Below are 17,570 nucleotides of genomic sequence, written 5' to 3' on the forward strand. Positions count from 1 at the left end.
TAGTCATATGCTAGTTTATATCTAAATGTCAATAAATGAACAAACCAACAAGAAAATTAACAGTACCTGGCGATAAATATTGTACATCGATCTTTGGAAAGAGACAATCGGCTTATTTCGGCTTCGCAGAGCGTTATCTCTGTCGCACGAAATAAAAACAGTCCGGTATCTATAAGGAGCTGTTACAACAAGTATCATTTGCTTTTTTTGATAATTATTTTTATTTTATTTTTTTAATTGTAATATTTTTGGTCTATAATGGTGTTTATTGTGTACAGTTGCAAGATACTTAAATAATTAAATAAGCGTAACGTAAACCTAATTTGTTATTTTATTATTACCCCAACCTAAAGCCATCTATCAACTATCTCGCTTCTGATAATAACATACGGAATTTGTGGGTGGTATCTGGACTCAAAACTCACTCTCGACAGACACATTGACGAAGTTATTAATTATAAGTAACTAAAATTAAGCGCAGAGACACTTTCATATATCTTTATCAATCTCTAGTAAGATCTCATTTAGAGTATCTATCCCCCTTTTGGAATCCACTGTATGCAATCTAAGAAAATAAAATTGTGAGTACAAAAAAAATTCGTTCGTATTCTGAACTACCGAATGCATTGCTCCGGGATTTTTATAAAATGTTTTTAAGCAGATACCAAATGTTATCACTGAAGGAACGACGTTATCTAATGGACGCCATTACACTTAAAAATATTTGTGGTGGCAACGTTAACTGTTCAGAACTGTTGTCCGGGGTAAACTTTCGAATTCCTGCAGCTAGAACGCGTTCTAGATCTCTCTTTTTGTTATCAACGGCTAAGACAAATATCTGTAAACGTGCACCCTTATACAGAATGTGTGACCTCCACAATTCATATATTAGTGATATTGATATATTCTTGTGCTCTCTCGTATCTTTTAAAAGACGATTTCATTCGAAATTATTGGGTACACACAATACAATTTAAACCATAATATAAATATATGATATAGATATATAAACAAACATAATATAAGTTTATAAACCATAGTCTTTGACCCCTGTTTATTAATGTTTTTACTTGTTCTGTCATTGTTTGACCATAAATCATTAAATGTTTTCAGTGAGATAGTTATAAGGTAAGCAATTGTAACTAATTTTATATATCTATGCTTCTAGTTTGTACTTTCTTACTACTTTTTGTTACTGTTTATCTCTAATAAAGTAAATAAATACATAAATATATATCATCATCATATCAGTGATATGATGTTCACTGCCCTGGTCATATGCTAGCTTATATCTAAATGTTAATAAATGAATACACCAACAAACAATATTACAGTATCCGGCGATAAATATTGCACATAGACCTTTGGAAAGAGACAATCGGCTAATTTCGGCTTCGTAGAGCGTTATCCCTTTCACACGAAATACAAACATTCCGGTATCTATTAGGAGCTGTTACAACAAGTATCATTTGCTTTTTTTGATAACTATTTTTCTTCTTTGTATAAAATACACCAATTTTTCTATAGTGGTAGCATTTTTTTATTATATTTTTTTGGTGTATAATGGTGTTTATTATGTACAGTTGTAACTTCCTAAATAATTAAATAAACGTAACGTAAACTTAATGTCAACATGTTTTTTTTTTTATTTTATTTTACCCCAACCTAAAGCCACACCACATATAGATACCAAACTGTATTTCGTGCGACAGAGATAACGCTCAACAAAGCCGATTGTCTCTTTCTAAAGGTAATATTTATCGCCGAGTATTGTAAATGGGTGTTTAAACAATAACAATGAACACAGGAACAATCTATATTAAATTATTTAGAGACCAGATTATATACCTCCATAAGTAATATTACATAAAAAAACAGCTTTCTATTCTTGAAAGCACCTCCAGGCTCTAAAAACATAAAAACCCGTATCCACTGTAAGGAATAGGCTTCCCCAAAGATATCTATGGTGGAATCTAATGTTACGTACTGTGGGTTCTGACTCGGAATGAAACACCACTGGTTCACAAGGAGTCCTTTATTCACAAATCAGATTGTCACCCTACTTTAACACAAAGTATACTTTCGCTTACTCCAAACTTCGCTTCCAAATCTTGCCAAATAATCACTTTGGATCACTGATCGTAGATTTATATCGTATCTTATAACTCAAAAAACAACATGGGGAGTACACTTATTTGTACTACGGAGAAGGTTCTAGTAAGTTCGAGATAGTACTCGGTTAGAATTTCCGAGAACCGTACACAAAAATCTATAAATAACTTCAAAATCACGCGTGTTTACGGTACTTCATGATCCTAGGGTTCAGTGTTTATTGTTTAGAGCAGGGCTTCTCAAACTATGGGTCGAGAGACTTTAATGTCAAATATTTATATATACCATTTTATAACATCACTAGAGTTGGCGGAATACAGGGGACTTGCAGCATCTAGACACGCAGATTTCTTGAAGGTTTTAAACTAATATAAATTCAATTTTATAATTTTTTGTGCAATTTTTAATTTTAGATTTTTGTATGTTTCTAAACGAATTCTAAAATTATATATTTTCATATGTATATGTACATTGTTACCTAATAAACAAGTCATCAAAAAATATTAATTTATTTTTCTTTTACGTTTGTATGGGGTCGTCAAGAAACTCGCAATCATAAATGGGGTCGTAAATTACAAAAGTTTAAGAAGCCCTGGTTTAGAGGGTTCTGTAACTCGTACTTTGTAACAATAACATCATCGCCAGCGTGGAAAGCGGGTTGGCGATAGCAGTGTGTTATTATGTTACGAGGAGGTCGCTGCTGTCGATCCTCTGGGAACTTGTCTCTGAGCAGTGGCAATTCTATTCATTTATTACACATGGTGTGAGTTATTGATCCTGGGATATGTCTTCTTAGTCCTCTACAGCTAAGCTACCACTGCTCTAGATGTTTTTTTTTAATTCATTTCCCCTGTTTAGCGTGGGGCAGGGACATTACAATTTCGGGTAATAAATTTTTTAGAATTTTTTTCAGCATTTGTCTTCTTTCTTCCTTCACAGTATCTTTCATGCTTTTTCTTTCTTCCACCATAAACCTTTCACTCCATAACCTGTTTGTGTATTTCTAAAAATATCTTAACACTAATTAAAAATTGATTTCCATACCTGCAAATTCCATTTGAAGCCAGCATCCAGCTGGATGCTTGGCGCTGGACGTTTCGTCGGGGGACCCCCATCTAAAAATAGTAATAAGTGACAGTTGTATAATCCACCAAATATAAAAATAGTAACGTGTAAAAATAGTAAGTGACAATTGTATAATCTATCAAATATTTCCAATAGGACCGGTTGGAATCGGCATGCATCCAGAGCCTTCTGACCAGCTTGCAAGGTAGTTTCCACCTTGTAGTTAGACAACCCATTCACAAGTTGAACAGACACCCTGGGCTTGCCGGTCTGTCGTCTCTCCTTCAAAATCTTAAGGCTCCATTTCCCATCCATAATATGGTCTGAATTAAAGATTTATTATTATTATTATTATAATATTATTATATAATTAGGTCCTACTTTAAATACGAGGGCCAAACTGAAAGTTTTTAGAACTGGCAACTTAAAAGCATTATATTAAAAAAATAAGTTTAAATTTTGAAAATAGAACTCTTTACCAATAATATTGAGTATACATTTCATTCATTTGTCATTTGTTTTACGATTTGGCGGCAAATTGAAAATTGTCTGTGCACGTCAGAATAAATTTAAGCCGAGAAAATTTTCGTGCAATGATTTTTTATGACTTTCGATGTCATATAAGTCAACAAGAAAGTTATGATAGACTTCGATTGGCTTTTCACGATGAAGCCCCATCTCGTGCCACAGTTTACAACTGGTTTAATGAATTCAAACGTGGTCGAACTAATCTCACCGATGATTTGCGTGAGGGACGGCCTTCTACAGCGACGACTGAAGACAATATCAGTGTTGTGCGGCGTATGAAAGAGACTGACAAAAGAGTGACCTATCAGCAGATTCGGACAAGTCTAGGCATAGGTATGAGTCAAGTGCACAAAATCCTCCATGAACATTTAGCGGTCAGGAAGCTTTGTGCCCGCTGGATACCGCATAATTTGACCGAGGCTCAAAAACTCCGCCGTGTTGATTGGTGCCGAGAAATGATCCAAAAATTTAACGGAGGTGACTCAAATGCTGTGTTCGACATACTAACGGGTGACGAAAGCTGGATTTACTGTTATGATCCGGAAACCAAAAGACAGTCTGCTCAGTGGGTATTTCCTTCCGAAGAGTTGCCAACTAAAGTGAAGAGAGGTCGAAGTGTTGGAAAAAAGATGGTGGCCTCGTTCTTCGGAAAGACAGGTCATTACGCGACAGTTGTCTTAGAGGATCAGAAAACGGTTAATGCAGAGTGGTACACTAACAACTGTTTGCCACTTGTCTTGGAAAAAGTTCGAGAGAAACGACCTCGCAGCAGGATCCTCCTTCATCACGACAATGCCTCGTCGCACACCGCCAGGCAAACGATCGACTATTTGGCGACCTCAGACGTGGAATTACTGGGTCACCCGCCGTATAGCCCCGACCTCGCACCCTGCGATTTTTATTTATTCCCGAAAATAAAAGAAAAACTTCGAGGAAAACATTTTATGGACGCCGAAGAAGCAGTGGCTGCGTTTCAAAACGCCGTCGAAGAGACCCCTAAGGCCGAGTGGGCAAGGTGCTTTTCTCAATGATTCCATCGAATGCAGCGATGTATTGATGTAAATGGACGCTATTTTGAAAAGTTATAATAAAACTAATAACTTGCTAGAATGCTTAGTTTTTGATTTTCTAAGAACTTTCAGTTTGACCCTCGTAACTAGTTGAGGTTTTTTTTATTATTAGGATCTATGTTCAACATACATTAGCGTCCGTGCCTTTGTTTTTACATTTACGTTTAACAAAGGCACTTAATCTATTTACTAGCTTAAATTGTATAATTATTAAAATAATTGAAGTCATCTAATTATGATCTATATATAGTATATATATATATATATATATATATAAGTTTGGGGGAGGCCTATATTTAGCGCCTTTCGATTGATATGCTTCCCTATTTAGAATAGGACCATTAACAAGTTCATTTGTCCTGCAACTGTTTAGTTTCTCGCCGGCTCTTCTTTGATGATCATTTCGCCGGGGCTTTCAACTTATTTTAAAATAATTGACAATTCAGAAACGCTCGGCAACTCCTACTTGAAAAAATATATGTACTCGATTAGAGGGTGGAAGTGATTTACCACGTCAGCACGTTGGATAAGGAAGATGATAATAGCCAGGAGTGATCGAGGAAGGTGCATTTATATATGTACAAAGATTATTTATAACTTACACGACCCTAACGCAACGGCAGGGAACACATCACTGATGGCGTTCGAATTCAAATCGGCGTTCGAATTTCAAATTCGAACGCGCGAGAATGATTTGACATAAAAGTATTATTACCGTAGTGGCCAGCAATACGAAGCGTGAACGCTACATATATTTCGAATTCGCCAACAGATGGCGCTTTCACCAACTTTCAAATCGTCCATGTATAAGGGTAGTTTCAGATTTATAACTAGATACTTGAATAATCTTCAGAACACCTTTCACATAAAATAATAATTAATAATTAAATGTCATAATTATCATTTCAGTTATATGACATACACAGCTGGACATAGGCCTCGTGGTATATATCCAATAAGACCGGTTCAAATTGGCCTGCATCGAGAATATTCCGACAACCTGAACACGATCTTGTGTTTTAAAAATTATAATTCGAGAGGTCTATGTCCAACAATAAACGTCATAGGGTTGAAACGATAATAAATACATATTAAATACTATTATTAATTTGAATTTGGAATGGCTTAAATTTGAACGCGATCTTAAGTAGCTGGTTCGATTTCCGGGATAATATCTTATAATTAACACCCGCAATAATTATATAGAATTCTCGTTACGTACTATAATACAACACTATGTTCGCAACTCGGCCGCCAATGGTGGCGATTATAGTACATCCCTCCATAAATATCTTAGGGCAATGCCTCCACAAAACTACAATTATTTTAATTTAAACTTTACATCTAACAATTATTTTATAATTGCAATAAATATCATTTAATTACTATGTCATTTAAATTATAAATTTTAATATAAATATTAATGTAATGTAATATTCTTTATTGTACACGCTAGGATAAATTTAAATAATTTCATAATAATAAACCAAAAAGTACAATGGGCAGTCTTATCACACGAGGCAATCTCTTACAGACAACCATAGTATGGAAAAGGTAGAAGTATAAATAATGGGTAGTTATGTAGGTATGTAATGTAGTTATATATATATATATATATATATATATATATATATATATATATATAATCATTTAAAGCATAGAACGTCCACGGCTGGACATAGACCTCAACGCGATATAAAATTTTAAATCTAAAATTAAAAGTATATTAATAAATATATCTTATATGTTTCAAGAGTATTTAGTCTATCGAAATGTGTGGAACTTTGTATAATGTAGACATAAAAATTGTTAAATTTATTTGAAAAGGGATATTTGCATTTCCTTCAGTAGTATTGCATAGTGCGTATAAATACCTACTTGAATAAAGATTTTTTTTAATTTTTAATTTGGAAACATTCTATTTACCGGGAGGTCAACTAACACTGATTTTACGAAATTTCAACACACAGGAGGAACAAAGGGTATGTTTAAATTCAAGATGCGAGCGCGGAATCTTCTTTGATGTATACGATTTTGATTCTTATTGTCACAGCTATAGGCCTCATTTTAATATCACTGTCCAATATCACTTACCTACCCCATTGAACAGCTGATCAGTGTTATTCTAAACAGTTGTCTTTTATTTTCTCTTTATTTATTTAATCCTTTATTGTTAAAACCATAGATGTGTACTAATTATACAAAAAAAAAAACATTTGACATTTGGCTTAAATCAATTTCTTAATTAGCGGGTAATCTACATTAACATACAAACATACATTTATATATGTATACTAATATTAAATCCGAAAATATATAAAAACATTAAATTAATTTATAAACAATCAATGGTTTAAAATAATTATCAAGATTTTTAATTTTTTTTTTCTTAAAATATACGTGGCTGTTCCATACGGAATCCTTTAGTAAGAAAATAGAAAAAAATAATTAATAAAAATCAATTGCCATGAAAATATTAAAAAAAGAAAATATATATTATTAGTATCCTAATGTAATAGCTTATTGTATAGTATTGTTATTGTATAAAATTAAAAAGTTAATAAATATACAGAACCTTCGTCGATTCTCTTAGACTGAACACACGTGTTTTCAACCTCGCACATTTGTTGATTTTATTGAAAATAACAAAAAATTAAACACGACAATGTTAGCCAATAATGCTTATTTAACACAATAATTTAAATTTCATATCACTTTCAACAAATTACAAATTGAATGCTAGGGAAAACACGACGTCTTCTGTTCAAAACCAAAATCACAATGACCTCTGCATGTGATATAGATACCCACTAAAATATTTTTCGAAAGAAATACTAAAAACTATTTAAAAAAAAACTTTTTACGCCTACTGCCATAGCTGATGATATTTACTCTGTGGTAATCTTCCTAGTGCCTGTATGTTTGAAAGTAATAAGAATACGAAATCTGAAATATACATTTTTATGACCCTATATTCAATTGGTGCTGGACTTTAACCTTTCTAGCTTTTACAACTTCTGAATTTCTGTGAAATTCCCTTTGGATTTCCGATTTTCTTATCTGTTTTTACATTTTTAATTAAGATTTCAATATAGAATCTACTTTTTACCTTTTTAAATTCTAATGTTTATTATAAATAAGTTTTGTAAGTTACTAACATGTTACTTTACATGCGGCCCGCCAAAAAAAAATTGGCTCCTAGATTAAAAAGGTTGATCACCACTGGTCGAAAATATCACGTGGAGCTTTAATATATGTGTCTATTATTAATTTTTAGTCAATCAAAATTTGAATTTACGTTTTTGTGTTGGAAAATGCATCTTGTAGTCATAAAAATACAGTGTACATTGACATAAACATATAACTTTTTTTTTACACTGGCTACACTGGCCCAAGTGACATTGCAGATTCTGCGCAATAAGGCAGAAAGAGCGCTTAGCTGTAACCTCTTTTAAGGTAACGAAGCCCAATGGTTCTTATTAGAGTTTAGACCAGAGTTCTTTTTTGTGTCGTAGACCCTTTGCCATGTTTTTTCGTGTTGGGTAGACCCCCTACTTGTACTGTAGGTGTAAGTTTGGCTTTTAAAGTGTTTGATTTTATGAAAAGTGGTTCATTTTATATTTAATCATCAGTAATTTAGGTTAGGTTAGGTTTCGCAGGAGTTTAGGGTGGGGGCCCTAAACTCCCACTAGCTTCGGCGACTCTGAGGCGGACGATGGTTCGACGTGGTCTCGAACCATCGTGATAGCACCACGAGGGTTTCGGGGGTAGCGTATACACGCATACCCCGGGACGGGCTATCGAAAAATAGCACGGCGCGAGGGAAGACCGCGTGGTGATCCCTGACCGGGAGATACCGCGGTCCCCCGTTTAGCGCAGAGGGCGACCACCGGGGGGGGTTTTAGTGGGTAGGAATCCCACATACCCCTGTCCTCCCCCCAGACGCAGGGCGTCTTGAACACCGGAAGATTTACCCCCACCGAAACAAAAAAAAAGGTTAGGTTAGGTTAGATTAAATTTTTTAGCCAAACATTTATAATAGTCGGCTTAAAATTAAGTTTACACTAGTTCGAAACGCGCCGATCACTGAGAACTAACAATAAACTCAGTGGGGTTTATCATTTTTTAATGATTGTATTAACAATTTCATACCCTAAACATAGCGAACATAGTCTGAAATAGAGTAATATGCCTTTTCTCTTAAATTTGCTGAGTGATAAATTTACCGTGACGTTTGGTAGTTTGTTATTAAATCGCATACATTGAATGAATGAGATAGTCTCTCGTCGACAATACCCGTTTATTACATTAGGTGGACCGGAAAATAATGTCGCTTTCTTAACCTTCTTATACCCGCGCGTCTGGTCTGAGAGACCGACAGAATGATTTTTCGATTTTAAATAAAGAACGAATAATGCTAGTTTAATGAACTTTCTAGTACTTGCCTAATTTGATACGACCTTGTAATTGACGTGACGTGTGAAGGTTAACCCTTAAATGCATAATGATGTAAAACTGCAACATATCACTTAAACGTAAAATGAGTACTACACTTAAAAGTATTAGCATAGTGTTGTATATCTGCAACATAAGTTTTTTTAAAAAAGTTAGTATTAAAAATATATTATAAAGATATTTTTTTTTTGCATTTTAGTGTACTTATCTACAAGATAAATATTTTTTATAAAAGTATAAATAAAAGTCGTGTATTTAAGGGTTAAGTTAAATTCACACGACTACATTTTTAACAAGTTTTTCTGTTCAACAATATATTCACCTTCGTTATCAACAACCCTTTGCCGTTTAGTATAAAATTGTTCATTGCCGGAGCGGTAACAAATCAACCGGTTTTTATGTAAAATAATAGCTGATCCCGCAAACGTTGTTTTGCAAAAAAAATTTCATATTTTAATTTACAAATAAAAAATAAGGGTTGATCGTAGAGGGGTGAAAATTTATGGTTGTATGTATTCTTGTATGCTGTATCATAAAAAAATAAAAACAAAAAATTTCGTTAAAAAAATTTTTTAAGTGTGAACAACCTTTATCACTTAGGGGTATAGAAAATAGATAGTAGCCGATTCTCAGACCTACTGAATACGCATATTAAGTTTGGTACAAATCAGTCAAGCCGTTCAGAGGAGTTCAAGTTCGAACACCGTGACACGAGAATTTTATATATTAGATGTCAACAGAAACGACATTACACCTATCCCCCGATTTACACGATAGATACGTTTCTGAGAAAACCGTGTAAATCGATAAGCTTGCAGAAATGCATAATTTTGCTATTTAACAGTTGTGATTCTTTTCAATATTTTTAGTTGTACACAGAAACAAAAATAAATTGCCTTGACCAGTTAAAATATCATCACTTCCCAGCCATTACTTCCCTCCAAAATTTCCTGCATTAATTCCCTCTGAATTTTACTTTAATCACAGCCGTTAATTTACTTTAATCTAAATTATGCACTCACTTGTAATTTACGAATACGGAAAATTAAATCTTTCTGAAACTGTGAAACTTTCACACAAATACTATTCTCTGTAGATAAAACTTTTATATTATGCGAAGAAATACATACTCAGTGTGCGTGTGCAGCATGTCAGCACATAAGCTCGGGGATTCCCCGTGAAATGTGTAAACAGCGCACGCGTTCAATCACAGTAGCATTTAGTAGAGTGCGATAAAAACAAAAAAATAATCTTATTTGGAAACCCGTGTACTTTCCAGTCTCCCTAATACTAACTCAAGGGCGCCCTCTGGTGTCGAACTTCAGAAAGCGTTAACGCTGGAAGAAGATATTTATACAAGTCTTCAACTTACATCTTTGGCGTGGAAACCTTCGTTTCAGCTGCGAACGCTTCGCTCCTGTCGTGCTGACATCTGTGCTGGAACTGACGCAGGTGTTCTAGGAACATACAACATAATTTATTCACCAACCTTATTACTGTAAAATTCACAACTTATTTCATCATTTATTTACACTTTTTACTTATTGTTTAATAGCGGAATTAACCCTTAATAGCCTAGAGCAGTGGTTCTCAACCTTTTTTCACCTGCGGCACATTTTTAACTATTCTGAAATCTGGCGGCACATAAAAAAAAAACCAACAGAAGTTTTTTTGTTGGCATGACAAACTGAATAAAAAGAACCATAAAAATTGTATTATATGTAAATAATCTAAAAATACAACAAAATGGCCAGTTTTCTTAACGATATAAAATTAAAAGCTAATTAACTAAACTACTTTAATGAGAAATTTGAGCTTGATGTTTTTCGATAATTTCATTTATATTTGGTCGTAAAAATGACAATGCTACTCTCATATCGTCTTCTACATTTAACAACCTTGATCTTTTTTTAGTTTTAATATTGGCTAATGCTGAAAATCCGAATTCGCACAAATAAGATGTGGAAAATTGTAATAGAATATTTAAAGCTTTTCTAGATAAAAGTGGATAGATGCATCTGATTTTTATCCAAAATGTATTAAGTGATTCTTCAGAATGTTTTAAAATTAAATCTCGATTAGTTGAAAGCAAAATAAGCTCTTCTTCTTCATTTAAAGTTAACTCAAATACAGCAGTGTCCGTAATTAGAAATGGGTTACGAACCCAATCAAACTTATTAATATCCAATTCCGGGAAATAATAAACAATTCTCTCCTCTAATGTTGTCAAATGATCAAGAACAATTTGTTTAATAATTTTATACCCGTCTTTAGGAACTGATTCGAACTTTTCTAAATTACCTTCTTGGGCTTTCTTTTTCCATAAAGAAATTTGTCTTTTTAACCCCACCAACTTATCAGTTGAATTTAAAATATTTTCATTTGAACCTTGCATACTTGAATTAATACTGTTAAAAATGACAAAAATATCTGACAAATAAGCAAGTTTCGTTGTCCATGTTAAATCTTCTAATATTTCAACAAATTCAATATTATTATTTTGTTCAAAAAAAGCTTTCATTTCCTTTTTTAATTTTAAAACCCGAGATAAGACTTTTCCTCTGGATAGCCATCTTACTTCAGTATGGAGTAGCAAAGATTCATACTTGGACTCCATTGCTTTACATAGTTCCTTGAATAATCTGTTTTTCAATGGTCTTGATTTTATGTAATTTACCATTTTAACACATTGCTCCAAAACTATCTTTAAATCTGGTGACAGGAACTTTGTTATAAGAGCTTCTCTATGCAAAAAACAATGTGTAACTATTATATTTTGATTCAATTCTTTTACATAAGATACAAATCCTTTAATATGCCCGGTCATTGAGGGTGCACCATCTGTGCAAATTCCAATACAAAAATTCCAAGAGACATTTGTTTTTTCTAGATATGAATTAATTACTTCAAAAATATTTTTCCCGGTTGTAAAATTTGACAGCTCCCGACAACATAAAAATTGATTTATAATATCATCTTCATAGATAAATCTAACAAATGCAATTAACTGAGAATTTCCTGTGATGTCGGTGGTTTCATCTATTTGTATTGCAAAAAAGGAATTTTGAAGATTTTTTGTAGTATTCTGCTCGATATTTTCTGATAGATCTTTTATCCTGCGATGTATAGTGTCATTAGAAAGGGGTATTTTGGAAATTTCAACATCGGCTGATTCACCAATCATCGTTTTGACTATTTTACGGCAAGCAGGTAATATAATTTCTTCTGCTAAATTATGGGGCTCCAATTTTACTGCGATCAATTCCGCGATTTCATAAGAAGCAAACTGAGCTTTTTCGGACACACAAAATTGTTTTTAAAATTTTTTCCTTGTTTTACTTTTGTTGAAAGATACGTTTTAAAATAGTTCTTATCTTTGGTTGATAAAGAGGGATGATTGGTAACCAAGTGACGAAGAAGTTTGCTAGGAACCATAGCACTATTTGATAATTTTAAATTGCATATAATACATTCTGGGACTACTATGTTATTTTCTAACGATGAGGTGAATCCAAATCTTAAAAAATTGTCGTTATATTTTCTAGGAATTATATACTTTTTTAAAATAGAACTATTTTCACTTAAAACAGAGGAACACTCATTACTTTGGTCGTATATGTCATCATTATTGTTACTTGCATCATCATCATCATTATTCTTTTTTTTCTTTATCCATTTGTCCATTTTTAAGGGGTCTGAAAAAAACAAAAAAAATACTGTCAAAAAAATCGAAGAATATATAAATTTAAATTTATAAATATACAAATTCTGTAACCATTTGTAATTTATGAAAATGAAAAATATAACCCTTATGAAGTTATATAACTTTCACACAAATACAATTTTTAATGCATAAAATCGAATTTTATTTAAATAATTGCTGCCATTGTATTCGTGAAACAATTTAGCAGCAATCCTCGGGATTTTTTTAGATATAAACAGCAAACTTTTTTAATTACAGAAATATTCATCGAATGGAATAAAATCTGAAAAGTCTTAGATATTGTAAATCAAAGAATACGTGCATTGCAAAGTCAATATACCTCCTATTTTTTTATCGAAACTACATGCCAACAAATTAATAAGGATACGAATCAAATACTTTTCTAATTTTACAAAGGGTAGATTAGTATTACAATGGAAAATCATGTAAATTTAAAATATCACACAAACAACATGCTCATTTGGAAAAAGACAAGTGTGGTAGACTTGAGACAATTTTTAATACATAAACATGACTTTATCATAATTAGGGATTAAGAAAAGCGTTTTGTAAATTAAATATAATTAGCTGGTTCAATATATAAATATTTACGTTGAATATTTTTTTTTGTATATGTGTTATATATATTTTAAATTTTTCGCGGCACATTTTTAAAATCTCGCGGCACACAAAAGTGCCGCGGCACATGGGTTGAGAATCACTGGCCTAGAGTTTCAATTTTGATACCAATCTTTTAAACCGAATGTTCACATTACTATTACTTTTTTTATAGGTTGCCTGTACGAATTTTACTGTTGTACTTTCTTTCCAACGAAATTAAAAAAAATCTATTTTTCCCTTTATCTAGACCCTCAAGCAAACACAGTAATATTTAAAAAAAAATCACTTTCGTAAATCAGGCTATTAAAGGTTAATGACATGTATACATACTCTACCAGTCAATTGAACGTGGTGCGTTGATAACAAATGAGCTGGTGAGGAAAAGTTACCACAGAAATGTTTAATTGCATAATCATCATCATGTATGTGTTTAAACCCTCACAACAAGACATATTCCTCCAAAGATCACAACGTTGACATCGGCTCCCCGGCGACTTCAACTGTGTCGTTGGTCTACCTAGTCAGAGGTCAAGTTATTTATAAGCGCTTGCACAAGATAATTGTAATAAAAAATAATGAAATTTTATTATCTAATATATAAAATTCTCGTGTCACGGTGTTCGAACTTGAACTCCTCTGAAACGGCTCGACCGATTTTTACCAAATTTTATATGCGTATTTAGTAGATCTGAGAATCGGCTACTATCTATTTTCCATACCCCTAAGTGATAAGGGTTGTTCACCCTTAAAAAAAAATTTTATTTTTTTGACGAAATTTTTTGTTTTTATTTTTTTATGATTTAACATACAAAAATACATACAACCCTAAATTTTCACCCCTCTACGATCAACCCTTATTTTTAAATTGAAAATTAAAAATATTTTTTTTGCAAAACAACGTTTGCGGGATCAGCTAGTGTTCTATATAAATACTAGCTAATCTCGCAAACGTTGTTTTGCCATGTATGTTATTTCTACGAAACATTTTTTTAGTTCAATTAAAATAACTATATACTATATATGTCCGGGGATATATTTATAATCGAAAGCGTTAAGTGTTGATCGTAGAGGGGTGAAAATTTAAGGTTGTATATATTTTTGTATGCTGTATCATACAAAATAAAAAAAATTTAGGGGTGGACTACCCTTAACATTTAGAGGGATGAAAAATAGATGTTGTCCGATTCTCCGCCCTGGCCGATATGCGCGTTAAGATTCACGAAAATCGGTGGCGCCGTTTCGAAGGAGTTCAATCACGCACACCGTGACACGAGAGTTTTATATACACCAATACCTCGCTTTGCGTCGTTTCGTTTTGCGTTTTTTTCGAAGTTGCGTCGCTGCTCAATTAGTACTAATTTTCACTGTGCGTCGTTACATTTTCGTGGTTGCGTTGTTTTGGGTTCGAGTCTTTAATTTTTTTTTAAATTTCTTTTTTTCCTAAAAAATGGCAACACTTTTGTTTCTAATTACGCCTTGCCATCAAAACTCGGGGATTCCCTTTCTAACTAAAAACAACGCAATTTGAATACAGTTTTATTTTCACTTTGTTTTGATAATTTTAGAGTTAAGTTTCAATTACGTTGTGTGCTGTGCTTTTTAAAAGGGAATAATACATTTATATAAATTTTTACGTGTTGTTTCTGGTTACAAAAAAGGTAAAAAATTCTAATTTTTTTATTGGCAGAGTTACATTATTTTTGTTTTTTAAATGTTTTTAGTATTTTAAATTTTCTTTTTAAAAAGTACTTTTTTCGTGACCCTGGAACCTATCTTCGATCTTTACATGGTTTGCTATAGAAAATCTTAATTCACCTTGCGGCGTTTCAATTTGCGTCGTGTTTTTTTGGAACGCAACCATGACGCAAAGTGAGGTATTGGTGTATTAGGTAAAAGGTATAAATAGAAAAGAGTATGTATTGAATTTTAATATTAGAAATAAAACATTTATTTTACTTCTGTGAAGTATCATCTTCTGTTTTTGGTCCCGTTTCTGGGGCATCTCGGTCAACCACATAATGGGTGGATAGCGTCTTTACTTAAACATAATTTTTCCACATAATTTTAATTAATTTCCACACTTATCTTTCGTTCTTTTCAATCTTTCATTCCTTCCATACATCGTCTCACTACCTTCACCTTCACTATTTTTATCATTTATTTAAAAATTTATTTATTATTAATTCTTATTGTCTTACTATTTATACCGCCTTTAATTTATATTTCTAAGATCACAGTTATTTTATCACTCTTAACTATTCTCTTGTCGTAGTATGATATTTACCTCCCATAGGCCACTTCCTTTTCTAAACGAGGGTCAAATCATCATCTATTATCAACCGGAACAATAAGCCGCCTCCACAATTTCTTAGCTATAAATGTCTTTCCATACAATATAAAATGTTTCAGGTAAATATTCATCCCAATACTATATAAGATTTTAACAACAAGCAAACTTTTATCACACGTATTATAATACTGTCAACCAATTTTTTAAATGGTCTATTTAAAAAAAACACTTAAAATTGAAAATAGAAGGAAATTAAAAAACTAATTCCACTCACCCAAACTTCAAAATCATCTGAAATTAAAAAGAAATGTTATTAAGAATTATATACATATAATATATATAAGAAATATTAGACAGATCACAAGTGGTACATCTTCTAAATGAACAGAGCGATTTACTTCATCATCACCACAGCCGAAGAACGTACTTCATGGATCTAGTTGAACGCGTATATAATAAAGTTCCATAAGATATCTTAACCCTTCCGTTTCCTAAATTTAAATCTATAATTAAAAGTAAATTGTTAAATAAACCTTATACAGCATTCAAAAATTTTTAGTTGATCGAAATATTTAGAACTTGATTTGTTGATTCATTTACGTGGTTTATATTATAAAGTACAGATGAAAAATTGTTAAATTTCATTTACAAAAAGCAACTGTTAAGTTTCTGACCGGCTAGTCTCAGCAGCTCAAGAGTTCAGAGTCAATGTTAGCTAAAATTAAATATTTGTCTATCAGAAAAACTTCAATTCACAGCACAGTAAAAACTTTTATTCCACTTTTAACACTCTTATCGGCCAACTCGCATAGTTTCCACTAGACAACTTATAACCTCGATGGCTGCCGAACTGCTGAACTGCTATCCTGACTTAATAATCAAAACGCTATTTCAACCCCTCGACTCTCAATCCTTTTACCGAAAGTTGTCACAATAGAGTGACGGAATCGAGTAGTGATTCCATTTAAGAAAAATAGAAATACCTCTAATAAAATTATTACATGCCTATTTTAGGCGTACAGAACCCGGGAAAAAACAGTTGATCACAAATATATTTATTATTGATTTGACCCAAATGAACCGATAACCGTAATTACGGCATCCAAAAAAACTGACAGCTGTGATGGACATCACTAAATCAAAGCTGTCATGAATGTAAACAACTATTCAATTGCACACATAATCTCGTGTAAAATATATATTGTGTAAAATTATAGAGGAATAACGGTTTTATCAATACATTGAATAAAATTAAAATAATATTTAACCATATGATAACTTGTAATGTTAACTTTAGTTTAATTTTATAATACATTTGTCTCCATTTTTCAATAATTGCGACCTTCACGTCCATGGATCTAGAGAATTCTATTGTAGAACGTTACTGTCTTACCAAAATCTAAACTAAGATCATGAGAGAATATTCTTAATGCAGTGTTTCGATGCAGTAACCTTAGAAAGTCGCTATTTATCAATGAAATTTTAATTGACGTATTAAGTTTCATGAAAATATATAAGCAATACGAGAAGAACCCACCATTGCGAGTGAAATCCGTAGTTTCTTCTACCATTTCCAACGATTAATTGAGCAAAAATTTAATACATGAAGTTTTCTTAAAATAGCATTCACATAGTTATTTCACGACAACATTTCACGACTTTTATATGACACAACAACAATGTTTTTCATTAAATCTGTTGGTTTCAAATTTATTTATTCAAAAAT

The 17,570-nt window shown here is 32.4% G+C and overlaps 1 protein-coding gene across 1 annotated transcript in view; it reads right to left on the reverse strand.

Moving 5' to 3' along the window:
* Nucleotides 1-17,501, reverse strand: part of Adar (Adenosine deaminase acting on RNA) — a 64,166-nt gene extending 46,665 nt beyond the window's left edge. The window contains exons 1-4 of the mRNA XM_068769811.1: nt 17,382-17,501; nt 16,119-16,135; nt 10,603-10,687; nt 3,157-3,227 (exon numbers count right to left, since the gene is read on the reverse strand). Coding sequence (XP_068625912.1) covers nt 3,157-3,227; nt 10,603-10,687; nt 16,119-16,135; nt 17,382-17,415 — 207 coding nt within the window. The 5' untranslated portion in view covers nt 17,416-17,501. The remainder of the gene's footprint in view (nt 1-3,156; nt 3,228-10,602; nt 10,688-16,118; nt 16,136-17,381) is intronic.
* Nucleotides 17,502-17,570: the final 69 nt, after the last annotated feature.

The sequence above is a fragment of the Battus philenor genome, unplaced genomic scaffold, assembly GCF_028537555.1.
Source record: "Battus philenor isolate CCGP_79_NKW_IND1 unplaced genomic scaffold, ilBatPhil1.0.hap1 SCAF_29, whole genome shotgun sequence".
NCBI lineage: Eukaryota > Metazoa > Arthropoda > Insecta > Lepidoptera > Papilionidae > Battus > Battus philenor.